Source organism: Diadema antillarum, unplaced genomic scaffold (assembly GCF_040938485.1).
Source record: "Diadema antillarum isolate AM-2024a unplaced genomic scaffold, OU_Dant_1.0 seq00000015_RagTag, whole genome shotgun sequence".
Taxonomy (NCBI): Eukaryota; Metazoa; Echinodermata; class Echinoidea; order Diadematoida; family Diadematidae; genus Diadema; species Diadema antillarum.
Window position 1 is genome coordinate 71,672 of NW_027271135.1, and position 16,546 is coordinate 88,217.

Genomic DNA, 16,546 nt, shown 5'->3' on the forward strand with positions numbered 1-16,546 from the left:
GTTCTGTTTGTTCTTGAGCTCAAGGCAATAATTGGACACAGGAACAGTGAACAGAAAGTGCGCTATCACAAATATATCGCTGGTATGATTAATGTGGATATGAATTATAATAGCGCACTCTTCCCCTCAAATACTTTGAAGTGCACTTCACATGATGAAACCATCACCTACAGAAGAAGAAAAGAAATTACAAGCACACATAGCCTCCCGTAGGCCCTATAAAGGAAGTGAACTTTGAACTTATTGTTATGTGGAAACATTTTGTAGCATGCTGGATCTTCTGCACTGCCACTATCTTTCTAGTCTGCAACACAGTCAGAGCGAAGATGGCTGGAGTTTCTCCGTCGAGTCTCTGGTTTCGGCCGTTCTTACTCGTTGTTTTTACATTCCTAGCACATGGACCTTTCATTCAAGCTGCCAGATTTTTGCTTCCCGCTACCTCCCTGGCCAGCACCAAGAGTCACTATATGGGACTAAGCACGATCACAAGAGAACTGGTACTACGAGGACATGAAGTCACTTTCCTGCTCCTTGACAGGCGGGGAACGGCTGGCATGCTAGAAGGCTCTTATACCGACCTCATCATCTACCCGAACTCGAAATCCGATGAGGAACTAGCCGCGATAAGGAGAGACATGACAGATACAATGGACAGTTACTCGAATTGGACCATTTCGCAGATTGTCAAGAAGATTTCGGAATTTTACGATAATCTTCACTTTGGTTGCTACGAAGTTTTCCAGCATGAGGAAACCTTGCAAAAGCTAAAGATGAAAAAGTTTGATATGGTGCTCTCCTTTCCTGTGGTAGATGCTTGTGACGCTGTGATCAGTGCTTACCTGGATGTATCCTTAGCTATAGTCACAGGAACCCGACGAAGTCCGACTTTCAACGAAGACGTCTTCGGCATACCCGTCCCAAGCTCGTACACCCCATACAGCTTCGCTCTTCAGCTCCCAGCCAACATGAACTTCCGGCAGCGGTTGGCCAATTTTGTAACACGATACACAATTCATCCCGTGATTGAGTATTTCACTATAACTCTGCCAGTTGGCAGGCTGCAGGAGATGTATGACATCAGAAGAGACCTTAGTCCGAAGCAACTGCTTCAGAGGGCCGATCTCTGGTTGTGTCACACCACTTTTGCATTGGACTCTGCCCGACCCATTACACCAAACTGGGTTCCTATAGCGGGATATACCACCAAACCAGTTAAGCCTCTGCCACAGGTATCGAGATAAATTTCACATTTTCCTGTAGGTGTTCAGATCATGCCCCGAATCAAGGGTCATTTCTACATATAAAAATACTATCTATCCACCATCATCACGGTTACTCATTTTCCTTGTATATGGTGGAAATCATTGGCTTTATGTATGATTATACATGAAATTAGGTTCATTTTCCGTTGTCAAAATTGACATCAGTGCAGCGCATCTCAACCATCCCCCAGTGGCGTCACACAGGCGTGAGTGCGTGCACTCTGACGGCTGGAATGCAACAGGTGCATTCCTTAGTCCAAAGAATGGGCGGCCATTCATGAAGTGAAAACAAAAAATCTCTGGCAGTTCTTCTGTCCTCTTCCTTAAGGCTGCGTTCACATAGAAGTATACTATTCGGGTATTCGGGGCTCGTTTTCGAGGGCACGCGAATAGCTTGAATCGAACGATAGGATTTCCTCACACCGCTTCACATAAGAGGGCACTATTCGAAAGTACCGAATAGCTGCGAAAAGTATAGCAAAGTGGGAATCGAGCTTCTTCGATTTTCTTGCAGCGTATACCGTCTCTCGTTTATGAAATAATGGCAATTTTGGTCTGGATTTGCCCTTTAGCAAAAATAAGCATGTAGACTGACATTCTGATGCAGTTTAGAAATTGTAAATAAGATTTGCTGGGATGTAGGAGGAAGAAATCCTCACTGCATGGGATGGTGAGTTGACGGTGCGGGTGATGGTGTACTCGGTGCCCGAATAGCGAATACCGAATACCGAATACCGAATACTTCTATGTGAACGCAGCCTAAAGGGACATTTCAGACGATTTTCATAATTTCACATCATATAGTACATAAATCGACAACTCCATGCATAGATTTATGGACTTTATTGTGGTTCTTGAGCAGAGAAACAATACTTTGAAAAACCTTAAACAAATTACACTGAGCAAAAATGATGACATAGGAGGTTCACATATTTCAGATATCAGGCAGTGTAATTCCATTATACAATACCGCTTGCTTTCGAGTTCACCTGTGTATAATCTATGCATGCCTTCTTCTTTTGTTCTGCTTCCTTGAGCCCCAACTCATGCATTCTTATGGTGACTCTGCCATGTCACCATCCTTGTTCATTGCAATTTGTTCTAAATTTTGAAAATATTCTTATTCTTCATCTTAATTATCGACAATTCTGAAACTCTGTCCTAAGTACAACTAATATAGTTGTTCAAATGTAAAAATCTGAAAATCATCCAGAGGTCTCTTTAAACGAGTGTAGAGAGCCATGCGTTCTCTCCGAGGCTGTTGAGATCATCCTGACTGCACGGGATCGACTGACGATCAGAGATATTCGACTGTTAAGAGCCCAATAATCCATGACAGGTGCATGAAGAAGCGTATATGAATAGTCCCGTTCTTCTTCCGCACTCACACAAAGGGAAAAGTAGGGTGAACTTGACTCTGTTCTCCATCCCTTTTTTATCATATTGGTTGTGACATACAAATCTCTTTATAAGGGTCTAGTCAGGTGCAGATAAGAGGATGCTCGCAGTATTCCATAGCTGCGGATGATTTTCTCAGTAGATTGACAGGATTGTTCTGTCAGCCGTCGCCTCTATGAGTTTGTAAATGCTGAACGTGTGCTTGGATGAGGTGAACAAGCGCACTGACTTTTCGCTCCCTCATTCACGGGAATGCAACTCAACGTCTACGGGTGTGAGAGCCAACGTTTACCATCTCCACAATGGTTTACTCATAGAGCAGAATGATGAGATGACATCTTCAATGGATTCAGATACGAGTATGATGGGTTGACTTTCGTCTAGGCCCTTCTCGCCTTTTACTTTTCTCCACTACAACATTGAGTTCCTATAGGTTCCTATTTAGTTTCTGCTCGGAATCCGTCATGATGACGGTATCGTTACATCGAAGATTATGAGATTTCCCGACAGAAAACCCCTCGATCACTATAAATATTATGTACAATAATGAAATCAAGTTTGGCGGCATGATGCAACTTTGTCTTATATTGTACTTCCGTCCTCACCGATACATGCTTTATACTCCACTGTATCTGACCTGTGAGTGACAATTCACGTTTTTGATAAGTTCTACATAATAGGGGTGGGTAGGGGCATCAATATCTAATGCTGATAGTTATCATATCAACCGTCGGTGCGTGCTTGCCTCGGTGAAAAGTCTTGGCCATTAGTCAATGAGGGACACATCAAGATCTGCGGCCTGCGTTTCACTTTATCTCTCTACCATCATCCTCAAAACAAAGATGGCTTTTCTTGATGCCGAGTATAGATTCGTCTTCACAATCTCTTTGTAAGGAAAGTTCTTGGTAATTACACTAAGCTCAGACTGCCTACGTCTGCTCCATAGCTCTCCCATCTGCTGGAGATCCGGAAGTCTTTCTGTGCCCTTTGTAGAGCGAGACTGCCTGTGTCTCAGCAGCACTGGATTCTCCCGAACAATAGGAGGTGGCATAGCATTACCTGTAGGAGAGAGATGGCTTCGATCAAGACAGACAGTCCGTCATCATCTGTCTTTGTGAGCTATTCTCTTCCTGTTTGTTTGTTTGTTTGTTTGTTTGTTTATTTATTTGTATCTTTGTTTATATTCATTTTTCATCTGACTTGGCTGGCTGGATAGCCCATACTCACCTGCAATACAATGTAGTTGGTCTTCCATTGAGCTCGTTAGTTATGTGGACTTGGCGCATTAGAGTATACCCTGTATTGTTATTGTTATTGTTATTATTATTATTATTATTATTATTATTATTATTATTCCATGGGACCCAGTTGTTGTATACAGGAGGCGGTACAGGTACTTCCAAGTTATGCACCCTGTGTTATTTACTGTGAATGGAGCGGGTTGTGCCTCTCTCACACACGTGACACACAGGGCCTCAATCTGTGCGAGACAGAGTTTTTTAACGAAAAACGCAGCATTGCTCAGTAAGACTCAATATGGGCTCGAACTCGCTGTATTCATTTTCGAGAACATTTTTCTTGTCGCAGTGAAATTTTGAACATGTTGAAAAAACCTTTGCGACAAGAACTTTGCAATACAAATGTACTAAACCCCCTACAGGGGGTATCTCAATGAGCGACGAATGTTCGCGTCTGCACAGTGAGATACCCCCTTAACAGGACACGGAGTTCTTTAACTACTCCACAATTGAAACTGTCTCTGTGTCGCAAGATTGTCCATGCCAAAAAAAAAAAAAAAAAATGCTCTCTTTTCCCAGCTGTCTTCTTTTTCATATACTTAGCTGTTTGTGTTCTCCTCTGAAGTGAGATGTGAACTTTTTCAATTTGCGAGCGTTATCCAAACCTAAAATATTTCCATCATGTTTTTTACACGGATTGATTTAATATGTAAAACTACGTTAGTTTCAGATAATTCAAGCATTGAAATGGCAACGGCTATTTTGGAGCATCCTTGTGATCTGAACGGGTATCGTATGTCTGAATCTTTGGATGTAGTCACTTTCATTACACTTCAGTACTGCAAAATTTGAAATGTATGTTCTTTTCCAGAAAGCAGATTCGCATTCCGCACCCTCAAAATATAGCGCGCGCGCGCACACACACACACACATACACACACACGCACAAATCAGATTCTAGAGAAAATAAAAATACATGTATACATACACTTCAAAATCTTTACGATGGGGCGTGTTCTGAATGTATGGAAACTTGAATAACAGCTTATAACAGTACACACTTTCCACTTACTTGCACGAAATAAGTAACCATGCACACATCTAGACATGGAAGAATATGATTTGACACACAATGCACGTTCACTGCTTTACACTCCAATCAAAAACAAAGTCATAGATAATTCATTTATGCTATACAATGTATGTTAGGATGGTCACTTGAAATAGAAATTGCGTATTATATTATGTAACATTACGATAAAGCAACAGGTCAATTTTCCTGAATACGTAATTGGAAAATAAATTGTATTGAATTGCCATTGCCTTTGTGTCTTTGTTCCGAAGGTTTCCATCAGTGTTTAATTTCTGTGTTCCACAGTTTCGGAAATTTAAGTGTTTGGAAAACATTTGCTCTATAGGCTCATACAATTTTGCTGTGCGTATTTTGGCTGGCTCATCAAAGGACCATTCCAAGTCATACAATCATATAAACGAGATATGTGTGCTATATATTTTATCATATGTCTGTACATGTATACTATATTATGTGTGTGCTTAATGTCCGTACTTGCACGCGAGATGTACCGCAACCCGTCCCAGTTGACTTGATTAGATCTATACTGGTAATCAGTGACACGAGAGAGTCAGACGAGACGCAAAAATTGAATATGACTTCATATATTTTTTTTTTTAATTGAATGAATGCATGGGAAATATGCGCTACATAATCAACTAAAGCTATAGACGTCAAAAGATGGGATGACTACATTGTAGAGACATTCTATGAACCTATACTCTTAGAGTATGACAGCTGGAAGAGAAAGGTGATCAAGTGATTCAGGCCAACGATCCTGTGATCAGATACTTTTTTTTTCAATATTTCCTGCTGGTTTCCTGAAAGCCGCTGGGAAAGTATAAACTCCCCAATCATGGACACTGTGCTTTATATGCCGTAGGGGTCAAAGCCACACAAGAGTACATCCCACATGACCCACCCCACCCCCAAATGATGAAATTTTTCTGTACAGAAGGAAGGAAAGAATCCCATGACGGAAACAACCTTAGGGATATTTCCAGCAGCAGCATAACGCTTCTTAAAGAGCAAAATCCCATGATTCTTTCTCTTTCTCTTTTGTTTTTGTTTTTGTTTCTTATATAAAACAGTCATGAGTTGTGTGGGAGACCAGTCAGACAGCCGATGTGCTTGCGCGTACTGGGTTTTTTTTTTTTTTCGTTTTGCACTTTTTGAAAGGTGCTTTGTGAAATGATACAAATGAATGGATAAATATATAGAACATTAAGTATTATACATATAAATAAATAAATAAATAAATAAATAAATAAATAAATAAATATATATAATATATAATATGCAAGATTTGTTTACATGCGAAATGTACTTGTGTACTATTCATAACATATCACACACAAATCTTCAACACAAAGCCAATGTGTGTTTACCCCGGAGTGACTCCTTGTACATAGTGTGTATGTTTACACGCACACACGCACGCACACACACACACATACCCAAACAGATACTAAGTTTATGATTTGTATTATAGAATATTGATGACATAGGGCACACATGACTGGGCGTTGCTGTGGATTATTAAGTTGTTTTACAACATCCTCCCACTAAGTCCAAACTTTGACGTTGTATACGTTTAAAAAAACGGCCGTTTTAGATGAAGACGTGTGGAAAAAAAAACTGATGAAACGTTCCGAAAAAGTTATGTGTTTTCTGGGCTCTCTGTGAAAGAGCTGGATAACTTTTTTGGTATGGGGTCTACAATATAAAAAAAAGAATAGGGTATACATGTATTACTAATTCTTTAGAGGTAGCGGTCTAAGCTTAGTAGGATGCATTTGCAGTGAAATAGCTTCGAAAATTCATGGCACGCATAATGTCCAAGCGTATAGTTGTCCCTATAAATAGGAAATTAATCCCTGTAAACCAAAAATATTTTGGTTTTCAAAATTATTGCATATCATTAAAAAATGAACCAATTTTTATGAAAGGCATAATTTACCATTTGCAGATGAAACAAAAACCCAGCATTAGTGCTTCAAAATAGTTCTAAAATGTGAGTTAGGGATAGAAACAACCACTGTAAAAAAATGAATCCGTATAATCGATGTTAAGTCTTGTTAGATACACAAAATGTGAACAATAGTTCTAATAAGAAAGCTTCCGGATTAAACCGTCTACAGTTATACGGTTTACTGAGAAAAATACTGATATCTCCTTATATTTTAGGCTTTGTTGCGAAAGTTTTATATGGGGGTAGGATGTTTTGTGATACAACAGACCGACACATATGCATCAAATGTAATATCTTGAACATTTTGAAAATCACTACTCCCAAAGGTAAACTGGACCTTTAAGGCCCAAACTTGTAGTGAGGAAAATGCATGAGGGTGTATAGTTAAAGGGCCGCAGTGATATACGTAGTAGGTGGTATTCTTACACAAATCTTGAGGTAGATTACTCGTGAGGAAACAAATCATGATACATGTAGTTTGACCTATAGGAGGACACGTGGTTTCTCAGGTTACCCGACGCCATGCTGACGATGGGGAGGGGGGGGGGGTCCTTGAGATCATGGGGCTGTTATTTCGCGTTACGTGGGAGAGACAAAATGTATTTGTACTTATCTTATTTTCGTACCCGATTCAGCCAACCACTGATCCTATAGGTCCACTCTGAACAATGCGTCTTGAAGTGGATGCATCAGAGGTACTGGGCTGCAACTGACACAAGGAGGTGATGCCCCGCCCACACCCCTCCTACCCCCTACCCCCGCACAAACACACACACACCACCACCACCACCACCGCCGCCGCCGCCACCACCACCATCCCTCCCTCCCATCCGTAGGCCTACACCCTTCTTCCATTCAAACATTCTCCATAACTTCCTGTAGGTCATGGTACGCGAGTACCGACCCACATTATTGAGATATACACGTAATGTGTAAATAAAGTATCCACATGAGGCAAGGAGCACGTATATATAAAGCATACTGTGCATGCCCCTGGATAGAGTGCGCATGAAGTCAAGGGCCTCTCTTCCACCTCCCTGGTCACAGTCTGTAAACATAACGATCTTATTCTATGTCCCAGACGGCCTCATGACTTTTATCAACATCGAAACTCCGTTTTCCGCTGATGATTTCTGGTTTTCTTCAAAGTTTTTCTTTTGTTTTCACATTGATACTGGGTCCAATTAGTTACTGTTGGTGACGTTTTGTGAGAATTTGCGGTTTGAAAATGCGTTGTCATCATGACAATTGTCTTATCTTCGATTAGCTAACTGAGATAACAAGGTCATCTTCTGCCGTCTTTATAGGCTTGTCCATCTCTCTGCTTACGCTGTGCAGTGAGTCATCTTTTTTTTTATATGTGGGGTTTGCAACGTCGTGATATAAAGGTACACCTGTATATAAACAATACTGTATGATATCGCAAGGAAGACGTTTATTTTTGTAAGTGTTGGTACGATAATTTACGATTCACATATATTTTCGCTGCCATGGGACATACTGATGAATGCCGTTATTGTAATTGTTTTTGTGTTGCTTTTTGTATGTGCGTTTGTGGGTGTGTGTGTGTGTGTGTGTGTGTGTTTGTATGTTGTATTTTATTCTTGCATTTGGTCATTTCTCAGTTACTTTTTGTTTGCTTGCTTTTTCCCAGTGCTGTGCTTGCAAAGGGATATTATACCGATGTGTATCAACGCGCGAATTCAAACGCAAATATACCACCCAAGATCTATGAGACTTGTGATTTCATTTCGCGCCACTTTCGTGATTTGATACAATACATTACGAAATAACAAGATAACTTAACCACATTTTATATTGTTATGTTCGGCAGTAGGAGATTTTTTATCCGCATTTAGCGTCAAATGAAACACCAAATGATTGATCGAAACTATAGGACAGTAGATATATGGGGTACTCTTTTTGGTATTTTGATTTTTTTTATGCAGAAATTTCAGAAAGACAATACAATTCCCGCTATATAGAATTGTGATCTGCCAATATGCCCCGTTATGTAGGCCTATACTCGCCTGACAACATTCTGTATTTCTGCTCAGAAGCTTTTGTTAATTAGGTTGAGGCTCAATTATAGAGTTTTCACGACAGTTCACGAGAAACCATTTTGGACTGATTTGATGTATTTACTATCACGGAGACAATGCTTAGATACTGTTGACGATGCAAACGGACCCGTCTACCTCAATCTAGTTTTGTTTGTTCATGAGTTCAAGGTACTCACATGGGTCACAGGAACAGTGAACAGAAAGTGCGCTATAGCAAATAATAGGCACACTCTTGTGCTCATATATTATGAAGTACTAGTAAGTACACTACACATGATGAAACCATCACCTGAATCAGAAGAAAGAAAGAAAAAAACACGCACACATTTGATCAAGGAGCTTTGAAGCTCCTTGATTTGATAGCCTCCCGTAGGCACTATATAAGGGAAGTGGACTTTGATCTTATCATGAAACATTCATTTGTAGCATGCTGGATCTTCTGCACTGCCACTATCTATATGTAGTCTGCAACACAGTCAGAGTGAAGATGGCTGGAGTTTCTCCGTCGAGTCTCTGGTTTCGGCCGTTCTTACTCGTTGTTTGTGCATTCCTAGCACATGGACCTCTCATTCAAGCTGCCAGATTTTTGCTTCCCGCCACCTCCCTGGCCAGCACCAGGAGTCACTATATGGGACTGAGCACGATTTCCAGAGAACTGGTACTACGAGGACATGAAGTCACTTTCCTGCTCCTTGACAGGCGGGGAACGGCTGGCATGCTAGAAGGCTCTTACACCGACAACATCACTTACCCAAACTCGAAATCCGATGAGGAACTAGCCGCGGTAAGGAGAGACATGACAGATGCAATGGACAGTTACTCGAATTGGACCATTTCGCAGATGGTCATGAAGATGGGGGATTTTTACAGTCATATGAACTTTGGTTGCTACGAACTGTTCCGACATGAGGAAACTTTGCAAAAGCTGAAGATGAAAAAGTTTGATATGGTGCTTTCCTCACCGGTGATAGAAGCTTGCGACTCTCTCATTAGTGCTTACCTGAATGTATCTTTGACTATAGTCACAGGAACCCGACGCACTCCTACTTTCAACGAAGACATTTTCGGTATACCCGTCCCAAGCTCGTACACCCCATACAGCTTCGCTGTTAGTCTTCCATCCAACATGAACTTCTGGCAGCGAGTAGTAAATTATGTGACGCGATACACCATCCATCCCTTGACCGAATATTTCACTATAACTCTGCCAATCGGCAGGCTGCAGGAGATGTATGACATCAGAAGAGACCTTAGTCCGAAGCAACTGCTTCAGAGGGCCGATCTCTGGTTGTGTCACACCACTTTTGCACTGGACTCTGCCCGACCCATCACACCAAACTGGGTTCCTGTCGCTGGATATTCCATCAAACTAGTTAAGCCTCTGCCACAGGTATATTATGTACATTGTATGATATCATATTTCACATTTTCCAATAGGAATTGGAAGTAAGAGTCTTTCTTTTTGCTACAAAAAAATACCATCTATACACCATCATCACTTTAACTCATTTCCCTTTTAGTGAAAATGATTGGCTTTATAAATGATACAGTCATAATATTTAGTTAATTTTCCGTCGTCAAAATTTTTGCTGCTGTCTGCATCTTGCCCTGACCTTAAGATTTCTACATGACATTCAATTTTATCTTATCGTTTTTCAGACGATATTTAGGAGTCCGAATGAGTCCTCTTGACCACTTTGAATCTGTCCGGCTAAAACGGCTAGTTCAGATATCGTCATTGCCAATCCTCCTTTGTTCTAATCCTGATATAAAATTGTTGCTCTATAGATAGTCAAACAGTGCGTATGATCTGCATGAATTTTCCATTGTAATTAAAGTATGATCCTTTCGGCGTGTTCCAGCCATCCCAAAATTTGTGTGTGTGTGTGTGTGTGTGTATGTGGTTTTTTTTTTCCATTTTGATTGAAATTTCCATGAATATCTTTAATATGAGCTTTTCTCTCAAGTTAATATTTGATGAACAAAGTGATTTTTTAGGTTGATCTTAATGCTTCTTAAACAATATTTAGAAATTGCCGTTTCTTTTTTGACTCTACAGGTTTATGATCTTTAACTGAAAAAAGACTCCACTATATAGAATAATTATTAAATGCATGTGTTGTTAAAGAGTTGATGTTGGTTTTCGTTAAATTGATAAAAACATATTTCTTTGCATAGCGAATAGCGAGAGAGTATAATAGTACGTACCAACGTTTGGATATTACAACACGATCCTGGCGTGTGACACCAAACAAATAGGATTAAACACGTGCTTAAGTTCTTGCATCATACATAAATGTAATGTACCATATAAGAGAGAATGACATCATCCGGCGCTGGGCATTATCAGACACACACGCACACACTTAATCCCCAATATCATATACTTAAATTCATTCACTCATATAGGTTTTTCCAAAAACGAATTACAATGACAATTGACGAAATTAAAGTTAGGATTTGCGTTCCACGTGCTTCTCGGGACGAAATTGAATAATAAATCATTGAAATTGAATTACAAAAGTGCGAAAATGAATGGGAAAACCTATATTATGTTATATTTCATCCGCATTTCCTTTTGTTGGAAACGAGGTCTCTGAAAAATTAATGATTATTTAGTTAACAAGAAAAAATGAAAAAAAAATTCCTGGGAGTCATGGGGCACTTTAAGAATAGGCCAAGAGAGCAAGGTATTTCCGACCACAAAGTAAATAATACTCTTATCTATACTAACGTCGTGACATTCTTAATACATTGTGCAGAGATCAGAGGTCTTTACTGCCAAGCTTGCATATCTTGATGAAATAGGTTTTCCCATCCATTTTCGCACTTTTGTCATTCAATTTCAAAGATTTATTATTCAATTTCGTCCCGAGAAGCACGTGGAATGCAAATCCTAACTTCAGTTTCGTCAATTGTCATTGTAATTCGTTTTTCGTCAAACATTTTGAAGACATAGCATTCAAAATCGTCAATATATTGTCATTCAAATTCGTCCCTCCCGCTGACGGATCGCAGAATGTGAAGATCAAATTCGTTTTTGTTCACACAATTTCATGAATTTTTCATTCAAATTAGCCAGATGTTGTCGTATGCGGGACGGTACGTCTGTTTGTATCATGTGTACTCGGATTGCTTGTGTGTGTGTCTGTATCTGTGGTTCTCTATGTGTGTGTGTGGGGGGGGGGAGGGGGGGGGGGGGACACTTGTGTGTATGTTAACTCCTGAATGTGAAATGTGAACGGTTACAGAAAAAAATACATGAATGACTGGGAAATCACACCGGATAGAGATATGAGACGAATGTGAATGAAAATTTAACGAAAATGATCGAAAAAAGACAAAATCGATCCTGCTGTTTTGAGTGCTGCGAATGAGACTGACGAATTTGAACTGTAAATGACGAAAATGTATGCCAAATTACTAAATTGAATCTACTTTATGTGAAAAATGAATGACGAAAGACGAATTTGAAAGTAAGATTGGTCTATTCCTGACATCCCGCCACGAAATTGAAGTAAAAATTTGTGAAATTGAATGAAAAAAGTTGGAAAATGAATAGGAAAACCTATATAATCATTTCTTTCACTTGCCTTTTTTGTTTCATTCCTACAGAAACTGGAGGCATTCATAGAAGGGTCTGGTGAAGATGGATTCATTATATTTACCCTGGTAAAGGATGATTTCTAATATTTAAAAAAAGATAGAAAAGATACTTTTTAAAAGTAGTGGTGAAAATATGCAAATGTGACTTTTATCGATTTGCGCATGAAGCAATCAGTAGGCCTATATATACAAGAATTTTACTTACGATAATTAATTTCGACAAAATACTACTTTATTTGGCAAAATTAGAAATGGTATTATTTACACTTTAGCAGATCCTCGCATTTATTTAGATTTAGTACAGTGTACACTGTATGCCAAGAATCTACATCCTATAACAAACAAAGTCAAAGTCTCAAACACTCATTCGCGGGGAAGGGACAATTTTAACTTTTTCCTTTAAAAAGAAATGTCCACAAATGGGCATTCTCATGTCTTAGATCAATCCATCGATCCATAGTGTATACGTTAGTTTTTCTCGTTCAAGTTCCTGTACGGTATTATGTCAGTTAGGTTGAACTCGTAAATGTTTTATGTGCCCAACCATAAATTGTGTGTAGTATCAAGGGGGAAATTGATGCCCGACAAGCTGAGATTAATATGTGCTAATTGTTCATGGAATGACGTGGTCTTAATTGCATGATTATATTTTTATTTTATTTTTTTATATTACTGATTTCCAGACCGTACTTGTCCCTTTTTTAAAAGGAATTTAATACATGTACTGCAGGACTAACTGAGATTCTCCTTTGGACTCTGGTAAATAGTACAGGAAGATAAAGAAAATAAAGACGACGAAATTGACCTCTCCTTTATAACGATTTCCAAATGTTCGTTTCGTAGGGATCGATGGTCGCTTCGATATCAGACAAAAGTGTGACAAACGCGATTGCCAAGGTGTTCAGCGAGTTAAAGCAGAGAGTTGTCTGGCGCTATGTCGGGCCTACTCCGGCCAACCTTGGAAACAATACACTCATCTCGGACTGGTTACCCCAGAGTGACCTCTTGGGTGAGACATCATGTTTTACACATCAGTTAACGGCTTCTTTATACTGTATACGACAATGCTGCCCGTAATTTTGTTTTCATAACTTGTATCCTATCACAGAGTACAGTGTATATGGTATATTGTATGGCATTGTTTTTGCCTTGCCTCGCATGTTGAGTGTTTCGTATGTTGAGTGTTTCGTATGTACAGTTGAGTGATGAATTCATTTACCATCCTCGTGTGAATTGAGAAACTCTTGAAGATTGGACAAAAGAGCAAAATAACTGGTCGGGCATTCCAACATACCGAGATTGCTTAATTTGAAACAATATTTGTAATGAAACAAACTCCAAATCAAGTTTTTAATTAAGCAAATTTACCGTGTGAGTGGAAACTGGAATTGCTGAGGGTGATATAAAACTTAATTATACAATCAAGTTTCAACTCACAGTCTCTCTGCGTTTGTGTCTGAATGAGAGTGACTAGGGCCTATGCATATATGCCATGCTAGTTTGTTTAAAGATTTGGCGGTCATAATTATGTATTTATTTTTCACTGACGAAGAGTCACCAATCACCAGATTCTAGATCAAACGTTGTATTGAGAAATCTTACAACCACTTAATTCTGTTCAAAGCCCAGGAGTAAATGTATTTGTGAGTGTGAGTGATGAGTGTGTGTGTGTGTGTGTGTGTGAGTTGTTTTCAATATTCCTTCCAGAAAGACAGTGAAAGACATCTCATAAATTTTGGATGAATCATTGATATTGAGGATTCTAATACCACAATGACATACAAAGACACATTACCACCTTTGTTTATTCTCTCTTAGTTGCCTTTTCAATTTTTTTCAATGTTTGAAGTGACTGTTTTGTCCCGTGACAATGATATGATTATTGTTTTATTTCAGGTAAGATTAGTTATGGGGCCTACATCTTATCTCTAAAAAGTGTTCGTGACACATAATATTTTTATTTGTTAATCTTCTTTCCTTTGCAAGCATCTTTCACATTGGAGACCCCAGTTTTTTCATGTCAGTTTTGCCGATAAAAACCTTTCTAACTACTGACTCGTTTTTAGGTCACCCAAGGGCGCGTCTTCTTATATACCACGGTGGCAGTGCGGGTGTGCACGAGGCTCTATACTTCGGGGTACCAATGGTCATCATGCCCCTGTTCGGCGACCAGCCAGCCAACGCCGCGGCGGTTGCTGACCGAGAGCTTGGGGTGGTCATTGACAGGAGCACAATCACTGAAGACAAGTTTCGGAAAGCTGTCCGACAAGTTCTGGATGATCCCAGGTAACGAGATTTTTTTAAAGGAAGTCACAGTTCCAGGAAATGAATTTCAGTGAAATTGGAAGTCTGTCGCCTGGAGTGCCATTGCTCAGGCGTAACGACTTTAGGCCGTTTCTATGTGTTCATTTTGGTTGTACATTTGTATACATGTATTTATATTATAAACATATATGCATACATATACACGTAACTTCTTTGTTAGATCTCGTCAGCATTTTTCTTTTTGTTCATTTATGCAAATATCAATTAAGAAAGATTGTAATCTATAGATAAGTGATGGTCAAAGACAAAGTAATGGCATGACTGGTTTCATTCTAAAGTCCTTTTTTGTCATGCTCACTGCTTCATACGCTGTATTAGGGAAGCGTGGATTTCTTGAGTGACATAACTGTCACATGATATGTCTGAGAAGAGATATAGATAAGGCCAAATCAATATGAAAGCTCGAAATTTCTCGTTGATTTCTTGGTACAGATACAAGACAAATGCAGCCAAAGCATCGGCCATCTTCCAAGACGATCTCATGAAGCCGCTAGACCGCGCCATATTTTGGATTGAGCACGTGGTCAAGTTTGGCGGGGCGCATCTACGTACAAGGGCCAATGACTTGAATTTCATCACGCGAAACTGCCTGGATGTCCTAGCTGTTATCATTGCATCAGTCCTATTAATGATGTATGTGTTTGTCCGTTTCTTTATGTTGTTGACTCGATGTTGCTGTGCCAGAAACCGAGGACAGAAAGTAAAGGCAGATTAGGACGCACTGTCCGTATCATTATTTTGCTTTCCGAACCTACATAACTTACATCTTGAAACGAAAATGATTCTTCCACAGGTTCAAACAATGGTATGTCCAATACATCATGGCATACATAGTTGTATCAACTGAAATACACCTTAAAACATTTTTTTTTTGCACTTTTGAAGAGCACCAATACCGGGAATACCCTAGCAGTCTCCCCATTTGCATGTTATAATACACAGATCGGTAGCCACCACCTATGTTGTGATTAAGTCACTACATGACTCATGAACTATATTAGTAAATCTGGTCAACTGTCCAGTTGACCAGATTTACTGATATAGTTCATGAGATATACTTTACCTGGATGACTGAGAACATTGACAGTCACTACATGACTCTTTTGTATGCAAGGGTTGTTGTTGATTTTTTTACTTTCATTTTTTTTACACCAACAATAACTAATTAAAACACAGATCACGTAAGAAGGTTTATTTTCAGTACAATAAATGTGTTTAGATTACATACCAAACTACAGGTTAAGATTTCGTATATGTATCCAAAATGTCATAGAAGACAACCATTTGTAAACTAATCTCTTATAATCTTCATAGTCTTGTCTGAGACCAGTATGGTGAGATGTCATTCAACTTGATTACTCCACACGCATCGTTATCATTGCATCAATATATTTAAATTATGTCGAGCCAATCGTTCTGAATTGAATGTCTTCCCTCAATAATCATACATGTACCACTAAATTTGTTCAACTTCAATAAAAACATGATTGGCATGATCTCAGATTCAGATTTTGATTTTCTATGATTATAATAATGTTAAAATCTCGCATCCATTGGTTATTGGAAGTAAACTTTGAAAAGTGTCAATAATTATATCTCTTTATAGATCG

The 16,546-nt window shown here is 39.2% G+C and overlaps 2 protein-coding genes across 2 annotated transcripts; both read left to right on the top strand.

Annotated features, from left to right (window-relative positions):
- The first annotated feature begins 326 nt into the window (after positions 1-326).
- Positions 327-1,241, top strand: LOC139725107 (UDP-glucuronosyltransferase 2C1-like). Its single transcript, XM_071636193.1, has one exon. It carries the CDS (start codon positions 327-329, stop codon positions 1,239-1,241), a length of 915 nt encoding a protein of 304 aa, XP_071492294.1.
- Positions 1,242-9,481: 8,240 nt separating this feature from the next.
- On the top strand, positions 9,482-16,077 carry LOC139725080 (UDP-glucuronosyltransferase 2C1-like). The gene is made up of 5 exons (XM_071636168.1): positions 9,482-10,395; positions 12,621-12,677; positions 13,455-13,620; positions 14,678-14,897; positions 15,369-16,077. Exons 1-5 carry the CDS (start codon positions 9,493-9,495, stop codon positions 15,649-15,651), a joined length of 1,629 nt encoding a protein of 542 aa, XP_071492269.1. The 5' UTR covers positions 9,482-9,492; the 3' UTR covers positions 15,652-16,077.
- The last annotated feature ends 469 nt before the right edge of the window (positions 16,078-16,546 follow it).

Excerpts from the sequence above, each read along its gene's own strand:
- LOC139725107 (XM_071636193.1), top strand. The coding sequence starts at position 327 with ATGGCTGGAGTTTCTCCGTCGAGTCTCTGGTTTCGGCCGTTCTTACTC.
- LOC139725080 (XM_071636168.1), top strand. The coding sequence starts at position 9,493 with ATGGCTGGAGTTTCTCCGTCGAGTCTCTGGTTTCGGCCGTTCTTACTC. Across the intron at positions 12,678-13,454 it reads GATTCATTATATTTACCCTG|GGATCGATGGTCGCTTCGAT; the intron begins GTAAAGGATGAT and ends TTCGTTTCGTAG. Across the intron at positions 13,621-14,677 it reads ACCCCAGAGTGACCTCTTGG|GTCACCCAAGGGCGCGTCTT; the intron begins GTGAGACATCAT and ends ACTCGTTTTTAG.